A 25742-nucleotide genomic window follows, 5' to 3' on the forward strand; every position below is an offset into this window, starting at 1 on the left:
CTCATCATTCTCAAACATTTTCTTTCTACTTGAGCCCTTGGTATCAGCTCCTCATTTTCCCCCTCTCTTCCCCGCTCCCCCCTCCCTCATGAAACCTTGATAATTTATAAATTACTATTATTTTGTCATATCTTACCTACTCCCTTCGACCACTTTTTTGTTGTCCATCCCCCAGGGAGGAAGTTATATGTAGATCCTTGTAATCGGTTTCCCCTTTCCACCCCTAGGCCCGTATTCTCTGTGAGGAAATGAGGTTCAGGGACTACACCGGGGTCATTCACTCAGTGGGAACAAAGCCCACCAAACGGGACTTGGAAGTCCAAGTGACAAGAGAGCAGCTTTTGGCCCATATCTTAATTCTGTAGGAAGACCCTTTGTTAGATTGTTTTGCAGGCTATTTCTACTCTACATTCAACAGTGTTAGTAAGTACTGCAGACACAGCACAAGATGAAAGTGAAAACATTAGTGAGAAACCAGAGGTGCTGATAAAGATCTTCAAGTCTATTATTCATATTCTTGGCTTTTATTTGTAAAATAACCCAAGTTTATACATTACTGGCAATAATACTTCAAAGGTTCTTTGGAATCATTAATTTAATATTCCTTATACATCGTTGTTAGGTGCCATCCTTATAAATATGCTCCTATTATTCTCTTGTATTTTACAATAATACAGTTGAGATCAGAGAACTGGCATAAGTTATTATCTCATGAAAAAGCCTAGATAAAATTCAAACCTTTCCTTTTCAATTTGAGTAGTCGAGAGAATGCTAGTATCTTTTGCTGAACTTTGCAAGGGCAGGGCTTTCTACAGTGTCTGCCAAAAAAGCAAATTGGATCATCTGGTTCTGTGACATATGAGTATTGGATTTCAAGAAAGCCAATTTAAAAGAATTAAGAGATCTGGTGAGGAGAGGGCAACAGGAAGAAGTATTAAAAATCTGTGAATCTAGCTGAAGAATTGATATCCTTAGAGACACCATAATTACAGCTCACATTCCATAAAACAAGCAATGTGAGAAACGTAACATCTGATGTATTCTCATCGGGGCGTGCTAAAATAGATGGGGTATTAAAAATACCTGAAAATGGAAAAGATGGCAGTGGTCCAAATAAGAGCAAATAGCAACTAAAATACTGATGGAAAGATAAAATGCTTATCCATACTATACATTTTTCTCATTATGTGACAAATTATATCAGTAACAGCATATAAAAGTCTTATGACCTGAGAAAGAAAAAAAAATTAAGTCCATGGTCTTATAAAACTATACTTTTTCGGAGCTCCCTGCTTGAAGTGTAGAGGCAGGAGAAGCTGAAGCTGCAAGACCACAATACAGAGCAGAGGAGCCACGCCAAAATCACGAGACAGACTAGTGGGCTTTCCAGACCACGGACTAAGTAAAGCTCAGTGTCTTCAGACAAGAAGCTGGCTTTGCAGAGTGGGGTGCCCGTTGTGGATTGAATTAGTACATGGCTCCCATAATGAGTTACAATCTTGGAAACCCACAGGGACCATTCTACCCTGTCCTAAAGGGTGGCCATGAGCTGGAATTGACTTGACGTCAGTGAGTTTGAGAAAAGAGATTTAGAAAACCTGCTGGAGCAGGCCAAAGGCACAGGGACCATGCGGCTGAGAGTCCAAGAGCCAGAGAGACAGGCCTGCTGGCATGGCTAAGAAATGGTGCTGCTTCAGACAAAAGGTCAGTATCCTTATAATGCTTTCTCATCTTGATTCATGATAACCTGCTAACTTCCCTAATAAATGCTCATAATTCTGAGCATTGTCTGTGAACTGTGAGCTCTATGTGGCCATTGCAATGGATTATCCAATACAGCAGAAAAGTAGTGTGCGGGAGAACAATGGAGGATGGAGGGCATGTCTGACCTCTGCATCATTTCAGTTGTCCTTGGGCATAGATGTACAGTTCCATTTTGCTCCCCGCCACCACCACCCCACCCCCGCATAGTGGAGGAGGTCAAACATGGACAGTGAGCCATTTCCTCAGGAGGATAGCAATCAATTCATGGAGCAAATTGTATAGCAACTGGTGAATGAGAAAGTAATATGCTCTGTAAACATTCAACTAAAACACAATGAAATGATAAAAAGGAAAAAAAATTGTATCCCAGTATTTTCAAGGACAAATTCAAAAGAAAAAAAAAGTAAACCCTCAGAGAAACAACGAAAAGAATCATGTTCTTGGCAATAGTTTAATGGATAATATATAGAGGTTCAAAATAGCAGAGTAAATACCAATGGTCAAAGTATTAATGATGTTTTCAGTGACCTAGGTTCTTAGCCTCTCTCAATAAACAAGGGGATTATACTTTTAATAGTCACACTGAGTTAACAGGCTAATCCTTAGATCCTTGATACACAAGGCTTTTGAAGTAAGCTGCTTAAGTACAACTGGGGTCTCTCAAGGGCCAGAAAAAACATCTGTCCATCAGAAACACGGAAGAACAACTATCTTGGCATGAGAACTTACTGAAACAAGTAGAGCCGTTGGAAAATTTAAAATGTGCACAGAAGAACAACTACCTTGGCATGAGAACTTACTGAAAGAAATAGATTTCATTGGAAAATTTAAAATGTGAGAAAATCCCCAAGTAGATTTGGAAAGGGATGCCAGTGAGTGTGTCCTTGTAAATCAGGTCTAGGAATCTTCATCCCGGGTTATTTACATAAAAGTCATGTGAGTCCTTTGATAACTTTGGGGCATCTGTTCTAAGGCAGATGCAAAACTTTTCTAGAACATTCCTTCAGATCAGAATAAAACAGATTCTCTCAATGTTCAGTGGAAATAAAAAGATTAATTTGATAAATAAAAAGTTTCTTTTTCAAATTTTTAACGTGTTGTAACATAAAATGGATTATCATATAAGCATACCTATGTTAAGGTACAACACATTTATGAAATGGTCAATGGAGTAATAGCTTTGGCTATAGTTTGCAGTTTTTTATAGCTATAATTCCGAACTCCTGCTTCTAATTCTATTTAATAGATTTTTTTCCAAGAAAAAACTCCAAAATAAACTTCATGGAGGAATGAAAGACTAGAGTATTGATCAAGATTTTGTAAAGAAGAGAGCATTATAAATCTTATTTTCCAGATTCAAATTATTAGCAAGAGGAAAATTGGAACTCATTGTCAAGTTCATTAGCAAGAAGGCATTTAGTGGACAACAAACATATGAAGAAATGTTCACAATGGTTAGCATAAATGAGGCAGATGCAAATGAAAGCAGCGATGAGATATCATCTTACTGCAACAAACAGCGGAGGGGTGGGGGTGGGGGGCAGAACACAACACATGCTGGCGAGGATGTAGAGACCGAACCCTTCCTAAACTACTAGTGGGACTGCGCAATGGTGCACTATGGACTATGAGAACATCAGTCCCCACAACGTGGAGACCAGAAAAACTAAAGGATACCCAGCCATCACTATTCACTACTCTGAAAAGAATCACCTTTAAAAATCCTAAATAGAGGGGGAGCCATGGTGGTGGAATGGGTTACGCACTGAGTTGCTGATCACAAGGACAGCAGTTCAAAACCACCCACCTCTCTGAGGGAGAAAGATGAGGCTTTCTACTCCTGCCATGAGTTACAGTCTGAGAAAAACCACAGGTTTCTCACTAGGAGTCAAATCACTTGAGGGCAGTAAGTGGGTGAAAATTGTGGAACAAAAGTCAAAATCACACAAAAGACCAGGCTTCCTAGTCAGATAGAGATATATGGAATAATAACAATCTCTCAAAAGTAAGGCCATTAATGAGTGTTTCAGGGACCTTAATGTTAGCCCAAAGCCATACCTCCACATGTCCAACATCACCAATCAATTGTGTGACGAGTAGGACTGAATTTGAATGTGGCAGAAAGGAACTCCCTAATGCAATGGCTGAGCACACAACTGCCAACCAAAAAAGTCAGTGCATCCAACCACCCCCGGGCCCATCTCCCCATCAGAGGCTCTGAGGAAGAAAAACGGATGATCTGCTTCCATGATGATTACGGCCTAGGAACACCCCCAGGCAGCTCCACCCTGTTAGATAAGATCCCTAAGCACTGCAATCTCCTAGAAGGGTAACAATAACAGGAAAAAAGTACCAACAATTCTTGAAAAATCCTATGTGGAGGAGAAATGAAAACATAGCATGTATGTAATTTGGTACATGTGTATTAAAATCTTTAAATAATCAAATATGCTTCAATTATTTCAGACAATCAAGTTTAAAAGACAGATTATCCTAGGAAATAAGAAAGATAGTGACAAGAATAAATCATAGTACTATGGGGACAATTAAATCATTTAATTTTCAAGTGCATTTTTCAAAGTCGATTCAAACCATGTCTTTCTTTTTCAAGTATCTTTTGCAAGGTCTATCCAAACTATGTCTTTAAGCATTACCAATAGGAAAACTGTATCATTAGTAAGCTGGGGAGTTAAGACTTCGTGGTCACCTCAAGAAATCACAAGATAAAGTGTCCACCCCAACCCCTGAAGCACTAATCACCATGTAAAACAACAACAGTGATGTGAATGGGACAAGCTAGGAGCCAACCTGCACATGGCGGACATCCGTCCAGGTTATTTTTGTTCTCAGCACTTCATTTTCTCAGATTACAAAATAAACCCAGATGTAGCAAAACAGGTTGCTAGGGGAGAAGAGAAAGAATGTGGTTCGCTAGCCATGAGCGTCAGTGCCAGTGGAAGAGGTCAGACCGGTGAGCTGAAGAGAGCAAGTTCGCTGGGAGAAAGGAAAGCAGGCTTCTGGATGTGGCGCTGGCACAAAGCGGCATTGCACAAGCCACGGAGTCTCTTCAAACTTTTGTTTGCGGTGCGGATTTTGCTCCGTGACAACTTGCTAAGAATGCTTCAGGGTCTAGAATTTGCCAAAGGAGAAGCCGGTGTGCGATTTGGAAGGTGGAAGAGAAACAACAGCCAATATTCTCTGAGAGTTATTGTGGAGGAAAGCTAGAGAAAAGTTGATACCGAGATGGCAGCCGTTTCCAGCTTGTGCTCACTGTCCCTGCTCTGTGACCGGCTTTGTGCTCTGACCGTTGCTCCTGATGACCAACAGCAACCCCTGGTCCAACCCCAGCTAGAAGGCACAGCCTCCCCTAGCTGTTCCTCCAGCCTCCCTGGGGTCCTCTTCCAGCAGCTGGACCTGCCTGGCTTCCCATTTTCCCTCTCAAGCTCCACAGTATTGTTCTTTGCTCCACGGTATTTTTACAAAGGGAGCTCAGTTAGTGACTTCCCCCCGGTCTACCAACTCCTCCTTTCAAACTCTTGCTTCTTCAGTTTCTTCCACGACTGGATAAGGTCTTATTCCTAAAATAAATCCCTTCTCAGTCATTACACTGCCCTGAATACACGATGACTGACGTAATTTCTTCAGCTGAAAAATTATGGTTTTAGAGGTGGAAGAAATACTTGTTTAGAATTTGATGATTAGCTACACTTAACTTCCCTCCTACACTCTTCTCCAACATACACACAGACATTCTGCATGACTGAAGACAAAATTTGAGGGATGTACCCACGAGAACATTGCACAAATGAAAATCATTATAAAGGTTCCTGTTTCACATTTGCCAGGGGAGAAAGCAAAATATTCTTCAGCGGGAATCTTTCAAAAGGCATCTCCAAGACCTGTTCAAAACCATACACAGCAGTATATGAAAGCCCTGTTTATGAGGATTAATCATCTGAGGTAGGCGACCTCACATCCCAAACTCTCCATTTGAGTCAGTATCTCTCAATAACTTGTGCAAACACTAGGCTGGTAAGCGCCACCTAATCACGTGACAAATCTTTCTTCCATTTACTCACTCAAACCTTCATGAAATACCTAGGATGTGCCAAGCATGATACTATACGCTGGCTATGGGGTAGTGAATAAATCATGCTACACCCTTACATTTTTCCTTGGGATCTATTGCTTCCGCAGCTCAGAAGGCCTCTCTACTCTTCCCTGCCACTATGGGGAAACAAGCTCAGAAGCCCAAGGCCTCTGTGAAACTGTCCGACCACCTATGTGCACAGTAAATTAACTGTTCCTGCCCACTGAACATCCCTACTCTGTACAGAAGAATCTACTGTACTGTGTTGCTTATGTGCCTGTGAGCCTGAGATCTTCTTATCAACATGGGCTGGGTTAGCCTGATGCTAATATGTCTAGCCTACCATTTTCCACACCGCATTAGTAGTAATTAACTAGTAACATCTCTTCAATTGGATGTTGACCATCGCAAGGTTGGGTTCATATTTGCAACTATTCATGTTTGCCTCTCCAGTATAAAAGCTGTTCCATGACATGGATGGGAACTTGAGCCAAACCAAAAGCTCACTGCCATGGGGTCAATGCGGACTCATAGTGACCCTCCAGGACAAGGCAGAACTATTGCTCCCGTGTGTCTGAGGCAGTGGCAGGTGATTTCGAACTTCATGGTTTTAGCGGCCCAACTTGTAACCACTAAGCCATCAGTCCTTGTTAATTAAATCGTGAATAAGAGATGCATAGAAGAGGTAAGTCTAGATGGCCATAACGTTTCCTAGGAAGTTTAGACCTGTCTTGCTTGTTCATGTAGCACTTGTGATGTTTTTAAAACATGATGACCGGTACAGTGTTTTTGTTTCGGTTTGTTTTTAAGCTGGCACTTCCTAAACCTGAAACTGTGTTAAGAGAAATGAAGGACTTGATGCTGTCTGATATCATGTGAGATTTAGAGATAATAGCACATGAAGCAAGTAAAGCTGAATGCTTTGGGGTATGAAGCTGGCTTGTGGAGTGGGGCGCCTCTGGACACTTAACTAGGGAGTCTGGGTTTGCTGACCCACAGAAGTGGAGGTAAGTGCCTGCCGGTTGTGGCTTACTGGAGAAAGGTGCCTCTGTAGACTTAATTTGGGGAGCTGGGTTTGCTGACCCATGGGATTTGAGCTCAATGCCTTTGGGTGGAGGCTTACCATTGGGCGGATGCTCTTTGGGTATTTATTAACAGCCTTGAAAGGACTTTATAATATGTCTTGAAGCACAACTGTACCCTAAGCATTTCCCACACACATTACAACCTGTGAACCTCCTTTTTAAAAAGAACCCCCAAACTCACTGCCATGGTGACTCCACGCTAACTTTGAGTAGCCCTCTGTTGGTTTCTGAGACTGTAACTGTTTGCAGGAGTAGAAAGCCCAGTCTTTTGACCCTGGAGCTGCTGGTGGTTTCGAACTGCCAACCATAAGGATAGAAGCCCAACATGTAACCACTAAATCACCAGAGCTCCTATTAATTTATTTACTAGCCCCTATAATCATCAACAATGTCTGAGTTCTGTGTAACCACTGCACCTAAATGAAAATTTAGTTAGTGTTGTCTGAGACACAAGGATCAAAACACTTAGTTCCCCAGATGCCAGGGACAGTGCTTGGTATTGGCTCAACAATTTCGTTTCTCTTCCGAAACTTCTCTTGGCTGGCCAGAGAGTGCTCTTTGCCCAAAGTTACAACCTTTCTCAGGGGAAGCTCATGTTCAATTGCTTCTCAATAAAGAATTACAAAATTGCATTTTATAAGGAGCTCTATTGGTTATTGAGTTAATGGGTTATGGCCACAAGGTCTGTAATTCAACCCCACCAGCCACTCCCCAGGAGAAAGATGAGGCTTTCTACTCCCAGAAAGATTTACAAACACGGACATCCACAGAGGCAGTTCTATTCTGTCCTATAGGGTCACTATGAGTCAGAATTGACTAGATAGCAGTGAGGAGTTTTTTTTGTTTGTTTGTTTGTTTGTTTTTGAGATACCATGACAGTACTTTGTGCTAGGGATAAATCAAAGAACAGGATTGGTCATGAAACTTGTACTCAAGACCCAAGCAAGTATATAGACAATTGGATTCTATTAAGTTATATGATAGCGCAGAAAGAACAAACCTAACCTGGTCTTGTGGGGACAAGGTGAGACTTACTAGATGTCTACTCGGAGACCTACGCAGAGTAGGGGTTGGACAAATGAAAACCGTGGGCTAGGGGAGCTCCAGGCAAAAATATGATCACATTAGAAGACCTAATGGCAAGTGACTATAGCATAACCTCAAGAACCTGGAAAGCACTCAATGTAAGTAGAACCAGTAAAGTTACCCAAAACATGGTTCTCTAAGAGTTTTATAAAGCCATGTTAAGGAACACAGATTGTCAATGACTATTTGTTCTCAAAAATATTACTTATTTTGTCTAGTTGTCAGTTTCCTCAAGTATAAACAATGAAAATGATAGTGCTTATCCTACGATTTATGGGGGGGGGTGATGATGTTTAATAAATTAGATTAAGCAACAAAGAGTGTGCACATTTGCTTATTAGTTTTAGGCATAGACAGATAAAGTTTTGATGGTAAAGGGAAGAAACGGAGCAATCATCTTTGCAAAGGCATACAACAGAGTCTGCCCAAGAACCTTCAAAGAAATCAATCAATGTGACATGATGAAGTTACACAAGTAACAGATGTTACTGATTCATTCTACCTCATAAATAGAAATACAGATGAAAAGGAACACTTCTTAAAATCATAAAGCCCTCCAGTTTTACAATACAAAAGTATCTTTAATGTCTACTACTGTCATCTTGAAGACCTTGGCTGCTAATCAAAAGGTTAGTAGTTCAAACCCATCAGCCCTCCTGTACGACAAACATGTGGCTGTCTCCTGTGAAGATTAGAATCTTGGAAACTCCCTGAGGCAGGTGTAGTCTCACTTCTATATAAAGTCCAAACAGATCCTATAAGGTCTGTAAAAGTCAGAATTACCTTGATGGCAATGGGCCGTTTGTCTCTAGACTTTGGTCCTGCACAAATTCTATTAACCTGGCAGTGGCTCTACAAGCCTTAAGTTTACATTCAAGATTAAAGTTTCCTGTGAACACAGCTGCTTTTAGTTACCAAATCCATTGTCACTGAGTGGATTCCTACTCACATATTTATAGGAAAAAGTAGATAGGCCCCATCTGGTTAACAAGGCTCTAATCTTTACAGAAACATCTTTCTCCCATGGAGTGGCTGGTGGGTTTGAACTACCAACCTTCTCAATAGCAGCCTTTAAACACTGCATGACCAATGTTCCCTATACTTTTAACTATGGTGGATAAAAAAACAACAGCCCAGCACCCGGCTATTAAAAGATATAGCATCTGGGATCTTAAAGGCTTGAAGTTAAACAAGTGGTCATCTAGCAGTGAATCAACACAGCTCACATGGAAGCTGCTCACCAGCCTGTATGATCATGAGGTGTTGACAGGAATAGGTACCAGAAGTTCAAAAACAAGCAATCAAATTGATGTGAAAAGCGTGGACAAAGTGGCGACCTAAAACCCACCTGTAAGATAATTAGACAGTCCCTCACAGAAGGGCCACAAGGAAGGGATGACAAATCTAGGGAGCAGTACAGCACTGATGACACTGATAACTACCTCCTAATTCTTTAATATTACCTCCCCTTACTACTATCGTCTTTGTTTCACCTCACTAATTTTATTAGACCTGCACATGTTCATTTGTAGAATTAAGAGCAATCGATGGATGAAAACCAAGATAGATAACCCTTCGATGGGGAAGAAAAGGGATAAAGGGGAGCTGGCATCAAAGAGTTCAAGAAGAAAGATAATGTACTGAAAAGGATGGTGGTAGCATTTGTACAATTATTCTTGATCTAATTGAAATATGAATTATTACAGTACCTGTAAGATTTTTAAATCTGACATTAAAAAAAATTAAAATGTCTTAGTTGCGTCTCAAAAAAACCTCCAAAACAAACAAACAAAAAACCAGCCTGAAACCATAAGCCTGCTGTCTGTCCCATACACTAACTTAATGCATACCTTCAAAAAGTAGTTGTTACTTTTTCCCTTTATCATTATAGTGAGATTTTTTAAAAAATCCAATGAACCCTAGCCATAGGCAAATTCTAGTATAAGATGTAGAAGTTACTTTTCAGTTTGACATAGCTTCTTCACCAAACATCAGGCTTTTAAGAAACAAGTCTGTTGAGGAATTGTTGAGATAATCTCAAATTTCTAATAAGAGGGTCACTACCTTCAAAACAGACTAGATCTCAATGAGTTTGTTGCTGTTGTTTTAACAATGGTATGATGAGCAGGTTTGCAAGCAAAATCATAGGCTAAAATGATAAAATCTTGCTGTATGTTTGCACTGAAAGGCAGACGAATAGCAAAACAGTTAAGTCACCGCCTGCTCTTATAGCTGTGGCATGTTAGGAAGGACAGGCATTCTCTCAATCGTTTCCTACCTGCTGTCCATATTCCACTCAAGGGCGGGATTCTGAGAATTTCTTTCACTCTCTGTCAGCGCCCCGCCTGTGCCTGTTTCCTTCTCGGGTTTCAGCTGATCCCACTGTGCAGTGCCGATGCTGATAGACTGCAGGTCGATTTGATACTGTCGGTCTTCGATTTCTGAACCAGGATCTCGAAGAATTCCTAAATTTAAGGCTCTCCTGCAATGACAGTGAAAAATTGATTGATTGTGGGGATGGTTTGACAGCTCTTCTTGATATGCTTGACCTACTGAATTGTAGCTTGTGACTTATATGCCAAAAAAAACTATTAAAAAAATGAAAACCATAAAGACAATAAAATGGTAAAAAAGGTAAATAAACAAAACAAACATGTTTATATTATTCAATAGTATAGTATTATTTTTCTTTTGAATTACAGATTAACAGAGTAGACATATATATCTATAATATAGGAATTTGAAGTTTACCACATATTTTGTATTGGATGTACACTTGAAAACTATCACTTAGAACAACATAATTTCTTGCACTATTTCAGGCAATGGGCAGTGTGATCCAGTAACTTATTTCAGTCCTTGAGGTGCTGTAAGATTTTATAACTATCTCTATTTTTACCAAAGGGAAAATAATTCAGGAAGGTTGAAAGATTTGGACAAAGTTAGTATGTGACAAAAATCATAACTTAAATTCAGGAGTTTTTATTCAAATGCTAACGGATGACCTTTTACAGAAGGAACTTTGTTTCATTTCATTAATAGAAAAATTTGGTGGAGGAGTTCTGTTAATTTATATTTTCACTTCCCTGCTTCTGCCTTTGTTTGTTTGGGTTTTTTTCTTTCTCAATAAACAAAAGCCCATTTTATTAACACCATTTATCTGTCAGTGTGTCATACTATCATGGCCTGTAGGTCACTGTGATGCTGGAAGATGAGCTGTGCATATTTTAAATACCAGAAGGTTTATCCATGGTGGACAGATCGCAGTGGAGCTTCAAGACACACTTGAAAGCAAGGAATTGGAGATTTAAAAACAAAAAATAACCAGATAAACCGCTCAGGACCAATATTGAAAGTAGCGATACCAGGAGGGGAAGGGGTAGGTGGGGGAGAATGGGGGAACCGATCATAATGATCTACCTATGACTCTCTCCCAGGGGGATGGACAACAGAAAAGTGGATGAAGGGAGACATTGGTCAGTGTAAGACATGAAAAAATAATAATTTATAAATTATCAAGGGTTCATGAGGGAGCGAGGGTGGGAGAGAGAAACTGATAAATGAGAAACTGATACCAAGGGCTCAAGTAGAAAGAAAATGTTTTAACAATGGTGATGACAACAAATGTACAAATTTGTTTAACACAATGGATAGAGGGAGGGATTGTGATGAGTTGTACCAGCCCCCAATAAAATTATTTAGAAAATAACAACCAGTGAAAATTTATAAATAGCAGTGGATCACTGTCTGATATGATTATACTACTGCAAGATGAGACTCTCAGGTACAAAGGCATTCAGAATACACCTAGGGAAGAGCTGCCTCCTCAAAGCAGAGCTGACTTCCATGATGTTAACAGACTTTCACTTACTGGTGTGGCACGATCAAAATGAGAAGAGACTACTGCAAACTCTATTAAATAATGAAAAGATGGAGTGAACCAAGTATGAATTTTGAAACTTGTAGGTTGCCAAAAATGAAATCAAATACCTAAGATGGATAAGCTATGCCTGAAGGAGTGGAAATAGACTGGTCCTGGGCATTCTGAGTGGGCAATCATATGGTCTATGGCAAGAATGAGAGACGAAAGAAGAAGGGTGCCAGACTCATAGTCAATAAGAACATGTCCAAGATTGGTCCTAACGGCAATGCTCCAGTGACAGGTTAGTAGTTATCCGTATACCTACAAAGACCACCAGATGGTGAGACTGTCATACAAATGCCTACAACCACCACGAATGCCAAAGATGAAACTGACTGGGCTTGGTTTATTTTGTGTCAACTTCTGTAGTTTGCAATTGATCAAACAGGCAATTGAGATCGCACTGATCATTACTGGTGTTTAGAAGTGAAAGTGGAAATAGAGGATACTCATTTGGAAAATATGGCCTTAAGAGAAACTATACCAGATATTGTGTGATAGATATTTGAAAAACCAATGAAATATTTGCTGGAAATACCTTATTTCTTTCCCCAAAATATAAATAGCAAGTACACACATGGACCACACTGGACAGAATACACATGAATCAAATCAACTCCATGTGTGGGAGAGATGATGTAAAAGCTCAATGTCATCAGTCAGAACAAGGTCAGGGGTTGACTGTGAAGGAGACTATCAAAAGCAAGTTCAAGTGGAAGCTGGAAAAAAAATGTTTTTTTAACAAGTCCACAAGAGCCAATTACACTGAGTATGTACCACCTGAATTTAGGGACCCTCTCAAAACAGATTTGCCATATTGAACTCTAATGATCAAAAACCAGACAAGATGTTGCGATAGCATCAAGGGCATAGTACATGGGAAAAAAAGCCAACAGGTTATTAAAAAGGCCATAAAAAAAAGACCAAAGTCAATGCCAGAAGATCCTCTAGCACTTGCTAATAAACAGCAACTTCAAAGGACAGTTGGATAAAACAAAGTAAAGGATTATCATGACATGTGCCAAGATCTAAAGTTAGAAAACCAAAAGGAAGAAAAAGCTCAGGCTGAAATAACTGAAGAAAATAATGAAAGCTTGGAGTTGCAATACTGTAGGATTGTATTTGAAAAATATTGAATGATGCAGGAGACATCAAAATAAAATGGAAGCAACACGAAGAGAGTCACAGCACACCAAAAAGAATTGGTTGATGTTCAACTATCTCAAGAGGCAACATCCCCTCAAGAACTTACAGTAAGAACAAGGTGAAACTGCACTGAAAGCACAGGTGATGAACAAGGCTCTAGGAACTGCCAGAACACAGATTGAGATGTTTCAAAAAATGGATGCCCTGTGGAAGTGCTCATTCATCTATGCCATGAAATCTGTTTGACAGCTCCTTGGCTAACCAACTGGAAGAGTTGCACATTCCAAAGAAAGGTGATAAAACGGGCTGCAGAAATTATGAGCCAATATCATTAACAGCACACGTAAGCATAATTTTGTAGGAAATAATTTTAAACAGATGCAGCAGTACCCTGGCAGGGAATTGCCAGAAAGTCTAGCTGGATTCAGAAGATATGGAATGAGCATTATCGTTGCTGATGTCAAATGGATCTTGGCTGAAAATAGAGAGTATCAGAACAATATTCACTTCTGTTCATAAACAACACTTGACTATTGTATATACCTGTGTATAAGCCGAGTTTTTCAGCACAAAAAATGTGCTGAAAAACTGGAGTTCGGCTTATACACGGGTCAGTGGTACCTGACAGACCCAGACCCAGACCCAGCCGCTCACCGCCTCGATGCTGCTCAGTATAGCCGCCTCGAAGACCCAGCCACAGGGCGCATGGCTGCCTTGCAGACCCAGCCGCTTACCTTATTGCCGCCTCACCACTGCTAGTGGTGGGCGTGGCAGCACGCAGAAGAGGCTTTCAGTCGGCTGCATCCTCATCCTCCTGTGGTTGCTGCCGGCAAGTAAGAGTCAGTGCCATCGTGCAGACCGTGAGCTCAGGGAATAGTACACTTAAGGCATCATTGTTGATACCTTACTGTTTTAGTTGAACCCATTTTCCACTTACTGTGCTGGTTTACTAATGTTAAATGACTGGTTGTCATTTTATTTATGTTTTTTATTTAAAATAAATATTTAAATACATTACCCCACTGATGTCTCAACTTTTATTAATTTTATTTACATTTGTTATGATTATCGAAACTCACCAATAGCTTCTGCATTTCCCACCCTAGGCTTATACTCGAGTCGATCAGTTTTTCTGGTTTCCCCGGTAATAATTAGGTACCTCGGCTTATACTCGGGTCTTCATTTGAACAGAACAAGGAGCTACTATATCGTTCAAATGAAGACCGTGTGTGCCAGGGCTGTATCCTTTCACCAGACTTAATCCATATCTGAGCAAACCACCTAAAAGGCTGGACTAATGGTGGAGGGAAGCTGGGGAGAAGAGGGCAGGAAGGGGGAACTGATGTCAAAGATTGACACATAACCACACACACCCCTCCAGGGGAATGAACAATGGAAACCATGGGGGAAGGGAGACAGCGGTCGTTATAAGATATGAAAATAATAATTTATAATTTATCAAGGGATCATGAAGGTGGGTGAGGGGAGGGAGGGAAAAAAGAAGAGCTGATACCAAGAGCTCAATAGAAAGTAAATGTCTAGAAAAGAATGATGGCAACTTATGCACAAATATGCTTGATACAATTGATGTATGGATTGTTATGAGTTGTAAGAGCCCCCAATGGAATGATCTTTTAATTAAAAAATTTTTTAAAATCAGAGGCTGCCCTGTATGAAAAAGAACACAGCATCAAGAGTGGAGGAAATGATTTGGTAACATGGAATTTAGAAATGACACAACCTTGCTTGTTGAAAGCAAGGAGAACCTGAAACACTGGCAGAAATCAAAATTACAGCTTCCAGTATGGTTCACAAATCAACTTAACGAAAACAATAATTCCCACAACTGGAGCAATGAGCAACATAAACAAAATAAGCAGAGAAAATGTTGAGGTTGTCAATGATTCATTGTACCCAGACCCACAATGAATGGCCATGAAAGCAGCAGCCAAGCACCCAGACCCGTTACACTGGACACCTGTGCTGCAAAAGCAGACCTTTTCAAAATGGTTAAGCGCAAGGACGTCACTAAGGTGCAGCTGACTCAAGCTACGTGTGATAGTTAAATTGTAAGTTATCCTGGGTGGACCTGGATTCTCACTAATTTGTCAGTTATGATATAATCTAGCAGTTACTTAATGATGTAGTCATCCTTCACGAGATCTTATATAATTTCATCAACTTCATGATATTTGCTATAATGCAATCATTTATAAGATAAAATATGTTATGAGCTGCCAATCAGTTGAAAGGGAGTTTCCTCAGGGGTGTGGTCTGCAATATATACATATATAAACATTCTGGCAAACCACTTCACTTTTTTGCTTATTCTGGATCCCCTATATATCCTGTTACCATCTAACCTCTGGTTCTTGGAACTTGAGTTAGAAGCCTGCCTGAATGCCTGCTAATCTTGAGATCCAAAAATCTCCACAGCCTGCGAGCCAGCAGCCTGCTAGCTAACCTGCTGATGCTATACTACACGAGTTAGAGGAAGCCTCCAGCCTGATGTCTGATTAAAAGACTTGGGAGTTGCCAGCCTCTACAATCATGTGAGCCATTTCTTTGAAACAAAATCTATTTCTATACATACGTATAAGGTCCACTGATTTTGCTTTTCTAGAGTATCTAGCCTAAGATGTCATAGTATTTTTAAGTTCCAAGGATCCTCAGGAGAAGGTCATGGCCACAAGGAGGCATCATCAGGCTGTGACCTGATTGACAGACTAGACTCCAGCCCTTCACTCTAAATACCCTCAAAGTGACATGAGATTATGTAACTACCACAGCCCACTTCTTTAACTATGACAGAATCATAATAAAATCCACAAAGATACATGTTCTTTAACATTGTCAAGGACACTTGTTTCCAAAATACAGCTCATTAGAAACCTTGAATGAACCTAATAACTAAAACAACTATAATATTTGGTGGGGGTGTTACTTTTAAACATCCCAGAGTACATGCCTAAGAACAAAAGCCACAGATTCCCCCAAACCAAGTGAAACCAAAAACCCTGATAAACAAACATCAGCCAGCTTCCTAATGAAGCCTGTGAACAGTGACTTTCTGCTCTCCTAAATGCACCAAACCAAACCACTGTATCTGAGCCCATTCACACACACAGTAACCCTGCAGAAGAGAGGAGAAATGCTCTTTTGGATCCTGAAACACAAAATCCTTATGGGAGTAGCCATCCTTATCTGTGTCTCATGGAGCAGCTGGTGGTTTTGAAGTGCCAACCTTGTGGATAGCAGCCCACCCTACCATTAACCTACTGTGCCACCAGCCTCCTTCAAAACTGTACGGACGGGACAAAGGTCAGGAAGAATCGAACAGGAGACCTAGTGACTACTGGGCATCACTAAGGACCATGTTAGGAGGATGGATTTCAAACTGTATTATCAGAAAGCATTTGGTGAAAAAAATAAGTGAAAACTGCCCTCTTAACACACAAGCAGAAAAGGACAAGGTAGCATGTGTTTTTATAACAGACAAAAAGAATTTTTAAAAGCCTAAAAACCTCCAACATTTTGCAATCATAAAGCAGCACTTGTGGATTTGAGTCTCAAATTCTTCAAGAAAAATTTCAATCTGGAGATGTTTGCCCACGGTAGATAAAACCCTCAGATGACAGCATAGTCTCTTGTGGTAAACTCAGTTTCAACCAAGACTTCAAAGGATATCCAGAGACTAGGTTATAGATGAACTAAGAGACACAATAAAAGACACAAATAATTCACAATCCACACGAAAATAAAAAGCGCCTTTAGGAAGACATAGCAGTTACTGGACAGAAGAAACAGACCCTCAGAAACTTTAGATACTTTAGATTAACAGACATGAAATTAATTGCTAAAAAAAAAAAGTCAAAAGGTCTCCTAAATATGAGTAGAGGACTAGCAGATTTTAAGGAGAACCATGTAGAGCTGAAACAAAAACCAAAATTTAACTAGAAACTCAGCTAAAGCAGATCAAACTAGCCGAGGAGATCGTTTATGAAGAAAGACCCAAAGAAACCCAGAATACAATCCAGTAAAGAGAGAATATTTGAAAACATTTAATAAACTTCATGAAACAAATACTTACACATACAATTCACAAACACTAAAGACTATACATTTTCTCAAGCACACATGGGGCATTCTGTAAAAACGTACTACATGTTGGTGGGGACAGAGCTGAAAGGGACCAAATAAACTATATTTTCAATAAAAAATAATATATATATAACTATGATGTTACAGAGAGTAAACAGATTATAAGAGAATATTAGATTTATAGACAAAGATCTTACAATTTACCCTTGAAGTTCTTTTTCTATTTGGAAATGACTAGCACTCCATTTTTTTTTTCTTTTAACATTTGGGGCTCATACAACTCTTATCACAATCCATACCTACATCAATTGTGTAAAGCGCATTTGTACATTGTTTCTCAAAACATTTTCTCTCCATTGAGACCCCCGACATTAGGTCCTCATTTTTCCCCTCCCTCCCTGCTCCCCCCTCCCACATGAGCCCTTGATAGTTTACAAATGGGTATTTTGTCATATCTTGCCCAGCACTCCATTTTAAAACTATATGCTGGTATTATTAAAAATGGCAGTAACTTTTCAAAAAAGAGTCTCAGATATTCTTCAAGATCCCTAGCCTTAAACAGTTTTGTCAAAATAATATCCCCCTCTCCTGAATAACGTTTCTTCCAATGGGCTACCTTATGTTTACTCAAGTCACAGATTTGGGGGCAAACAAAGCCCTAAGTTTCAAGCCTAAGTTGGCTCTTCTGATCAATGTGCCAAGACACCTGTACTACTAGACACAGCATTTAAGATGAAAAGGATGCGGTTCGTAGGTGGAGCTTGCTTTGCCAAAGACCATATCCTTTAATGCCAAACACACCAGGTAGTGTCACAGGGGACAAGAGAAAGATCCACGTTTCGGTCTAAATTATGGAAATTATGTGAGGTAAGATATAAAGGGCCTTGCACAGAACCTGTGACACCATGGCATTGTTGATAAATCATAGGGAAACCAGTCTCCCACACTGTGCTTCTCTCCTCGGCCTCTGTCTGAAATAGGAAGCAGAAGTAAACAGGCGGCCTGTGAGGAGAGAGACCCGTAAAGCACCCGTAGGAGCCTGAAAAGGAAAAGCTGTGCAAATAAGGAGGCCACTTGCTTTCGCTCTAATTCATCAAACTCAATGCATCTGTTGACATACAATTTCTAAAGGCAAGGGTCTCAGCAATCTACAACATTCTAATGTGGGCAGTAAGCAAGACTCCTTCCTTTGTAACTCGAGCTAAAGCTTACCACAGAAAATTGAGCCCAATTCAAAGTAGATTTTTTTTTAAACATATGCTTTTCTTCAACTATTTCTTAGCCTCTAGAGATACCAGGAGAAATAAGGGTCTTTTTATTCTTGCAAAGAGCTGCAATCTTGGAAACTCACAGGGGCAGTGCCACCCTGTCCAATAGTGCCAATGCTAGCCAGCATCAACTTCAAGGTAGAGAGTTTGAGAGCTATTGAACCCAAGAAAGTACAATAAATTCCCTCTATGTAAAGTTTCCCATGTACACATTTTCTTATTTTTTAAATCGTCTTATTGTGACAGCTCTTATCACAATCCATACATCCATCCCTTGTGTCAAGCACATTTCATGTATACAATTTAAATTGAGATGACAAATTATAAAGGAGGGACATTTATTATGTTTGGTTGATATAATGGTTGAGTTTTTACATTAGTTAGCTAATATTTACAAAATGTACAAGTTTGCTTGGTTAACTTAAATAATAAAATCTGTATTTTCCTTTCTCTGGCATGACCCTTGTGACGCATCTTCAATTCTCTAAACTCAGAAGAATATACAAGTGGTGCATTGATTTACTTTCTTTTTTACAAGAGTTTTATTGGCAAGTAATTTACATATCACGTAAATAGTTCAATCATTCATTCATATTGAAGAGAATTGTACAATCATGCAATCACCCCCACATCCATTTTAGAGCACACCCCCTAATAGTTAAATCGCCATTAAGATTATTTATGCAATCATAATTAATTTTCTATTCTGAAAACTATTTCAGAATTTGTCTCAACCTGAACTATTTTTGAATTTTTATTCTTTAATAACTTCCTATAACACTCACGCTGTTTTGTTTTGTATTTTTAAAAGCAAAAGAAACAACAAGCAAATCCTTTGCAACGGGGGTGATTCCATCCTGGCACCTTCACAGATCACAAGGCCTTTCTCCTGCAGGTGGCGCTGGAGAGGCTTAAACTGCTGAGAGCAAACCACTGGTGCACCCCAGGACCTCTGCTTTTACACATACTCAAACTAAATCCAGATAATACAATATAGGACACTCATGCACTTCGCTTTGTCTGTAATACTAAATTTGGCAAACATACCCAAAGTGTAATCTAAGCACCAGCTATTAAATCTATTAAGCAGTATGAGAGTAAGATGTCTTCTGAAAGATAGATTTCACATCCCATACTACACTAGATTTTTCTTTTGCAATACAAATATGAGGCGGCTTCAAAATGTTCGTTGAAAAGTTTCATTTTCTTTTAGTACCATGTTTCTATGAATTTTTGGAAGCCCTTGCACATAAAAATGGCTATAGTGATTGTAAATTGTTTTTATAACTTTAAATGCTATTTTTCTTAAGCATAGAGTTTTATAACTTAAAATAAGTGGACTGGTAAGAGGGGAAAATTATCTGATGGCAATGCCAAGAAAGAAAGTATAATTTACTTGAAGCTTTGCTATAATACACCAAGTTTCCATAGCATAAGAAACCATTAGAAAATCATTAGAGCAAAGAATTCTAATGGAATGATACTGTACTTCAGAACTAATTATAGAAAAATAATTTTATGACTGCAGTGGAGACCATAATGCCTGGTATCAACAATATCTGCTTTGCAATTTTAATGTAATTACTTTACAATAAGTAAAACCCCATGCTGTCATTTCAATTTCTAATTAAATTTTTTCCTAGAAATGTTTGATAATATAAATATAAACCAAGTTTTATCTCAAATTCACCTATTTCTAAAAGTTCTGTGAACTTTGCATTCCCTCCTTATTACAGCCTTTAAAACCTTTTAGCAATTCAAATCAGGAGAGGGGGTGAGTCAAGATGCCCATAACTTCCTACCCTTAACACAAAAAGCTGCTTTATTGGCTAAAATGTAGGAGTTATAATTGTAATTACTTTGCCCTTCCGAAACTCTTCTCCTATACCATTTGAACTGTTCAGCAGGTGGTGTAGGAGGATAAACTAAAGTCTGCAATAGTTGGTCAATAATGTAATCATAAGGAACCAAAGAAGACTTTAAGTATATAACAGGAAACATAGCTTTCATGTTTTCCTTTTTAAATTGATTTAGTCTGGGTCAGGCCTTTTGTATGTTTACATAAGGAACAGCTCATGTTGAACCATTTACTGCTCACTGCTGAATAGGCATATCTTAAGAGCTCACTGTGAAGGAGTAAAATCCATTCACTTACAGCTCAATTGAGATCTACATAATGTTAAACAAGCCAGAAAATAGGAATGTAAAAAGAAGTAAAGCATATACGCCCTGATTAGATTAAATGTACATATATATATTTAGTATCGGGTCTCTTTCTTAAGTAATCATGATTTTGAGAGTGAAAAGGGAAAGCGAAGTAATCAAGGACCGATGAGTTCCATGATCAGTGACTTAAAGGGTCTCATCTCCAGAGTGCAGGACCACGGAGAGCTTGGTTAAATGCAGCTTCCCACCCCTCGAGATTCTGCTTCAGCAGCTCTGGACTAGGGCTGAGGAATATGCCCTTTCATTTTCAAATTCTAAACCAGCAGTCCTACGGTTCTAAAAACCACACCTAGCTTCAGAAAGCACCTCACTTTTTTGACTTGAAATCAAACCTCTGCTAGCTGAACACAGGTAGCAGGGGAAAGGACCTGAGAATCACAGGCTTTGTCATGAACAAAGCAGAGGAATTCATATTTGTGCGGCCTCTTTCACTGAGCTAGTAGAGGCAGTCTCTCTTCTCTTCTTCAAGGCTAAGAGCTCAGTTAACTCACTCCACCCTAGAGGGCTAGGCCAGTGACAATTTGTTTTTGTTTTTCCACCTGGATGCCCAGGGTTTGGCATACAGTTGGTCTTTGGTATATGTAAATTAAACAAATAGCAAACATTTTCCTATACTCTTTTCAGTCCATTTGGGATGGGTTTTTCCCCATTATTAATTCTTTTGCTTTCCTGTAGCGCTACACTTGAGATTAAAATCACACTTAAGTTACTAACATTATAAAAGAGAAACAGATAGGCTCTCTCCCCTCAACCCCGTTACCCTTCCTCACGTTGTTTTAACAAGGCAGTTAGCATTCTGTCAGTCTTTCCGCTTCCGCACCATTCATTTACACCCCTAACAAATAGTCAGCTACCATACCTGCCTCCTCTCTGAAATGACCCTGGCAAAGGTTCCCAACAGATTTTCTAACGACCAGATTCAGCGGATGATTTCCAGTCAATGAATCACCTGATCCTTCTGGGAAATAGGGCCCATTCTAAACATACTGTATAGCAGTATCGCACAGTGGAGCAGTGACAACGCCACACGGAGCCTGTCTGGATTTCTAAGTCTAGCCACCACCTGCTTACTGGCTGCTGCCTTTGAGCAAATTACAATTTCACTGTTTCATTTTCATTTGAAAAGTACCATCATTAAGACGGTTAAATGAGTTAATACATGCAAAGCACTATCTGATTAGTGTATATCCAGAGCTATTATAATCATAATCCCCATGGCTTATTCTTGAGACTTGCCTTCACTTGCTCTCGAGAAACTTACCCTATTCAACTGTCCCTCCTTTTTCATCTCTCTCACCTAAATCTCTTTTAAAACTCCTTAATCTATTTTAAGATCCTTAATCTCAACAATCTTTTTTTTTGATAGGCAAAATATAGGCAGCTTCATTAGAATATAATTTTTCTTTTCCTCAAAGCTTTTCAAAATAGTCTCATTGGCCAAGTAAATAAGCCAATTTTTACAATCTAGATTTAGGAAAACATGAGTTTGGAAGTTTATTTTCTCCCATCAGTCACAGACTTGATTCAATAAATCCTCAATGGCTCATGTTATAAATGGGTAATGATGGGAATCTTGTAAGATGATTTAAGAAGCAATAAAGTCTACAATGCACAGTAAGGTGAAAAATACATTAAACTATACAAATGCTCACCTCATTAAAAATGTTTTATAGAAATGCACTAACTGAACATGCCCAGCATTTGAAAACGTTGTTGATGTGATGGAAGAACCTATGTGTGATCTCAGAGGAATTAGAAGAGACACACTAGGATACGGAGGAGTGGAAATTCAAATTCAATTTTGTAAAATCTCTGATTTGTGATGTTGATCATCAGCAAATCTGATTCGTTAGTGGAAAGTTTTGTGTATCTAAAATAGAAAGTGACATTAGCTGTATGAGGAGTATGTGTTAACCAACATAATGAAATGGATTTAGAGCTGGTCTAATACCAGATCCCAAGAATATGTAGCTAGAACCAAGCCTCTAGTGATGTAGCTGAAGATGCGGTTGATTCAATGGTTTCATCATTTTAACTAATTCATATACATCAGTCATCAAATTTTCAGATGACAAAGGTGGAATTTCTGTCAGGTAAGCAATGCTGTATTGCTAACCATCAATTCAAACCGACCAGCCAAGTACAAGGGATAAAGATGAAGCTATAGGCTCCTGTAAAGATTTATCATTAGAGGCGGTCAAGTCAGTTCCAACCTGCAGCAACCCCACGACGTGCCACAGAACGCAACACTGCCGGTTTAGTGCCATCCTCACAATGGCTCTTATGTCGGAGCCTATTATTTCAGTCACTGTGTCAATCCATCTTCTTGAGGGCCTTCTTCTTTTTCACTGCCCCTATTTCACCAAGCTTTTTTCCCCAGGACTGTTCTCTCTGACTACATGTCCAATGTACATGAGTTCAAGTCTCACCACCATTTGCTTCAAAGGATAATTCTGGCAATACTTCTAAGATAGCATTGCTTGTTCTTTTGGCAACACATGGTTCTTTCAATATTCTTCACTAGCACCACATTCAAATGCATTGACTCATCTTCAGTCTTCCTTATTCAATGTTCAACTTTCATATGCTATTATAAGGCCACTGAAAATACCATGGTTTGGGGCAAGAACACCTTATTACTTAAACTACCATCTCTGTTTTTCTACAATATAGAGGTCCTATGCAGCAGATTTACAATATGCAACATGCTGCTTGATCTCTTGATTGCTGATTCATTAAGCAACAATTGTGAATCCAAGCAAGATGAAATCTTTAAAAAATTCAATCTTTGCTCCATTTACCATGATGTTACCCATTCGTTTCGTTGTGAGGATTTGGGTTTTCATAATATTTACAACCTCAAAAACTCTATCTAGGGTGACAATGACTCAAAATCCATTTGATGACAGTGAGCATTTTGAATAAAGAGAACTGAGACTATATGAGGGGGTACTCAAAGAAAATCTGCTGGGCAGAGCTTTCGCAGCACAAATTTCTCCCACTAGGTAAGCATCGAGCAACTTGATGTGCAAGAGTGCACACAGTGGTATCACCTGGAAATCTTCTCTCTGGTCACAGTGAATGTTTTGTAAAAGCACTTTCTCTTGAATCTTGTTTTTTGTTGTTTTTGTGTGTGTGTGTGTGATGGCCGATTTAAGAGAACAGCGTGCAGCTGTGAAATTGTGTTTCATCTTTGGGGAAAATGTCATAGAAAGTGTTGTGATGTTGAACACAGCTTACAAGAACAGTGCTATGGGAAAAACTCAAGTGTATGAGTGGTTTTCTCGTTTCAAAAAAGGTGAAATGTTAATCCATGACAAACCTTGCTCTGGACGTCCGTCAACTTCCCGAATGGATGAAAATGTCGACTCCGATTCATAGTGCATTTGGAGTTTGTTCCACCAGATCAGACTGTTAATCAAGCTTCCTATTAAGATGTTCTGAAAAGATTGCATAACAGTGTGCAACAGGAGACTGCTTTGCCTCCAGGAGGATGCACGTGCTCACACAGCCATCTCAAGTGTGCCAGTTTTGGGCAGAAAACAGCATGCCTCTTTTGCCCCATGCACATTACTCACCTGACTTCACTCTGTGCAACTTCTTTTTGTTTCCACAAATGAAGAAGGAAATGAAAGGACAGCAATTTGAAGACACAGAAGAGGTAAATGAGGGAGGTACTGTTAACCATCCAAACAGATGAGTTTAAAAAATGTTTCCAAGAATGGAATCGCAGATTTGACAAAACTACTAAGTGTAACGGAGAGTACTTTGAAGGTGATCAGGTTGCTGTGTAAAAAAATTTAAATGTATAACTTTGAAAATAAAAATTACATTTCATTTTGTGTGACCCCTTTTATACTGTCTCAAAATACTGTAATGACACCATCAAAACTAAAAAGGTAAAATTTAATAGGAAAAAATAAAAAATTCTCTCTATATATTCTAATCATCAACTGTACTGATACAAGATGTGAAAGAAAAGAGTTGACAAAAAAAAAGAAAAAAGAAAAGAGTTGACAACATTAGCCACAAGTTGCTTAAAAACTGAAAATGAAAACTCAAAGAATCAAAGGAGCCCTGGTGGTGCAGCACACAGTGTTACACTGCTACCCAAGAAGTTGGCAGTTCAAAAGCACTCAGCAGTCTTGCAGAAGAAAAGTGAGGCAGTCAGCTTCCATGAAGATTTACAGTCTTGGAAGCTCCATATAGAACACAGTATTCCAAAGGATCTCTTTCCCAGAACGGGAGCCCTCATGGAACCATGGGCTAAGAACTGGGCTGCTAACTTTAAGGTTGGTGGTTCAAACCCACCAGTTGCTCTGTGGGAGAAAGATGATGTCATGTGTTCCCCTAAAGATGTGCATTTTTGGAAAAGCAGAAGTAGTTGTGCTCTGTTCCATCGTATCCCAATGGGTCAGAATCAACTCCATGGCAGAGTCTGGTTTGGCTTTTCCCCTCTTCTGCTAGTAAAACAGTGCCCTTCTTACTTACTCTTCAGTAGTCTTAATATGCAAACATTCAGTATTGGGATGAGTATGCTTCATAGGCTGTCTTTGCATAGCTGTTAGTGTCAAACAATACATAATAGGTCACTGAAAATGAATGTGGGATTAGAGGAATTTTTCCCCCTCTTAGAAGACACTATAATAATGCATTGCAGGTGTCTTTACATAAAATCCTTGGGATTTCTAAAATGTGCCAGCACTTGGCATAAAAGTCAATTTCCTATATTCCAGAGTTCAGAATGGTCTTAGTAACAACATCCTTTATTGCAATCCCATACAGGTGACTTTGAAAGGCTACCTGTAATTTGATAAAACCCTTGCATTTGTTTTCTTAATATGGCAATAAAATAAACAGATAGAATTTATTAGAGTCAGTTAGACCACCTACTTGTTTACAAGATCCCTACAGTATCTCTGGCAATACTATTTCAGGGTTTTCCTGTTAAAATCTACCATGGCTGAAATTTGACTTCTATTATATAACCTCACTGCCTCACTCACTCACTGCCTCACTCTCACTGTCTCACTGTCTCACTCACTCACTGCCTC

The 25742-nt window shown here is 39.3% G+C and overlaps 1 protein-coding gene across 1 annotated transcript in view; it reads right to left on the reverse strand.

Moving 5' to 3' along the window:
• The window catches only part of VPS13B (vacuolar protein sorting 13 homolog B), an 809204-nt gene that overhangs the window by 323409 nt on the left and 460053 nt on the right, over nucleotides 1-25742 (reverse strand). The window contains exon 29 of the mRNA XM_004697697.2: nucleotides 10304-10507. Coding sequence (XP_004697754.1) covers nucleotides 10304-10507 — 204 coding nt within the window. The remainder of the gene's footprint in view (nucleotides 1-10303; nucleotides 10508-25742) is intronic.

Source organism: Echinops telfairi, unplaced genomic scaffold, assembly GCF_000313985.2.
Source record: "Echinops telfairi isolate 266 unplaced genomic scaffold, ASM31398v2 ScPeMD7_1;HRSCAF=3_0, whole genome shotgun sequence".
NCBI lineage: Eukaryota > Metazoa > Chordata > Mammalia > Afrosoricida > Tenrecidae > Echinops > Echinops telfairi.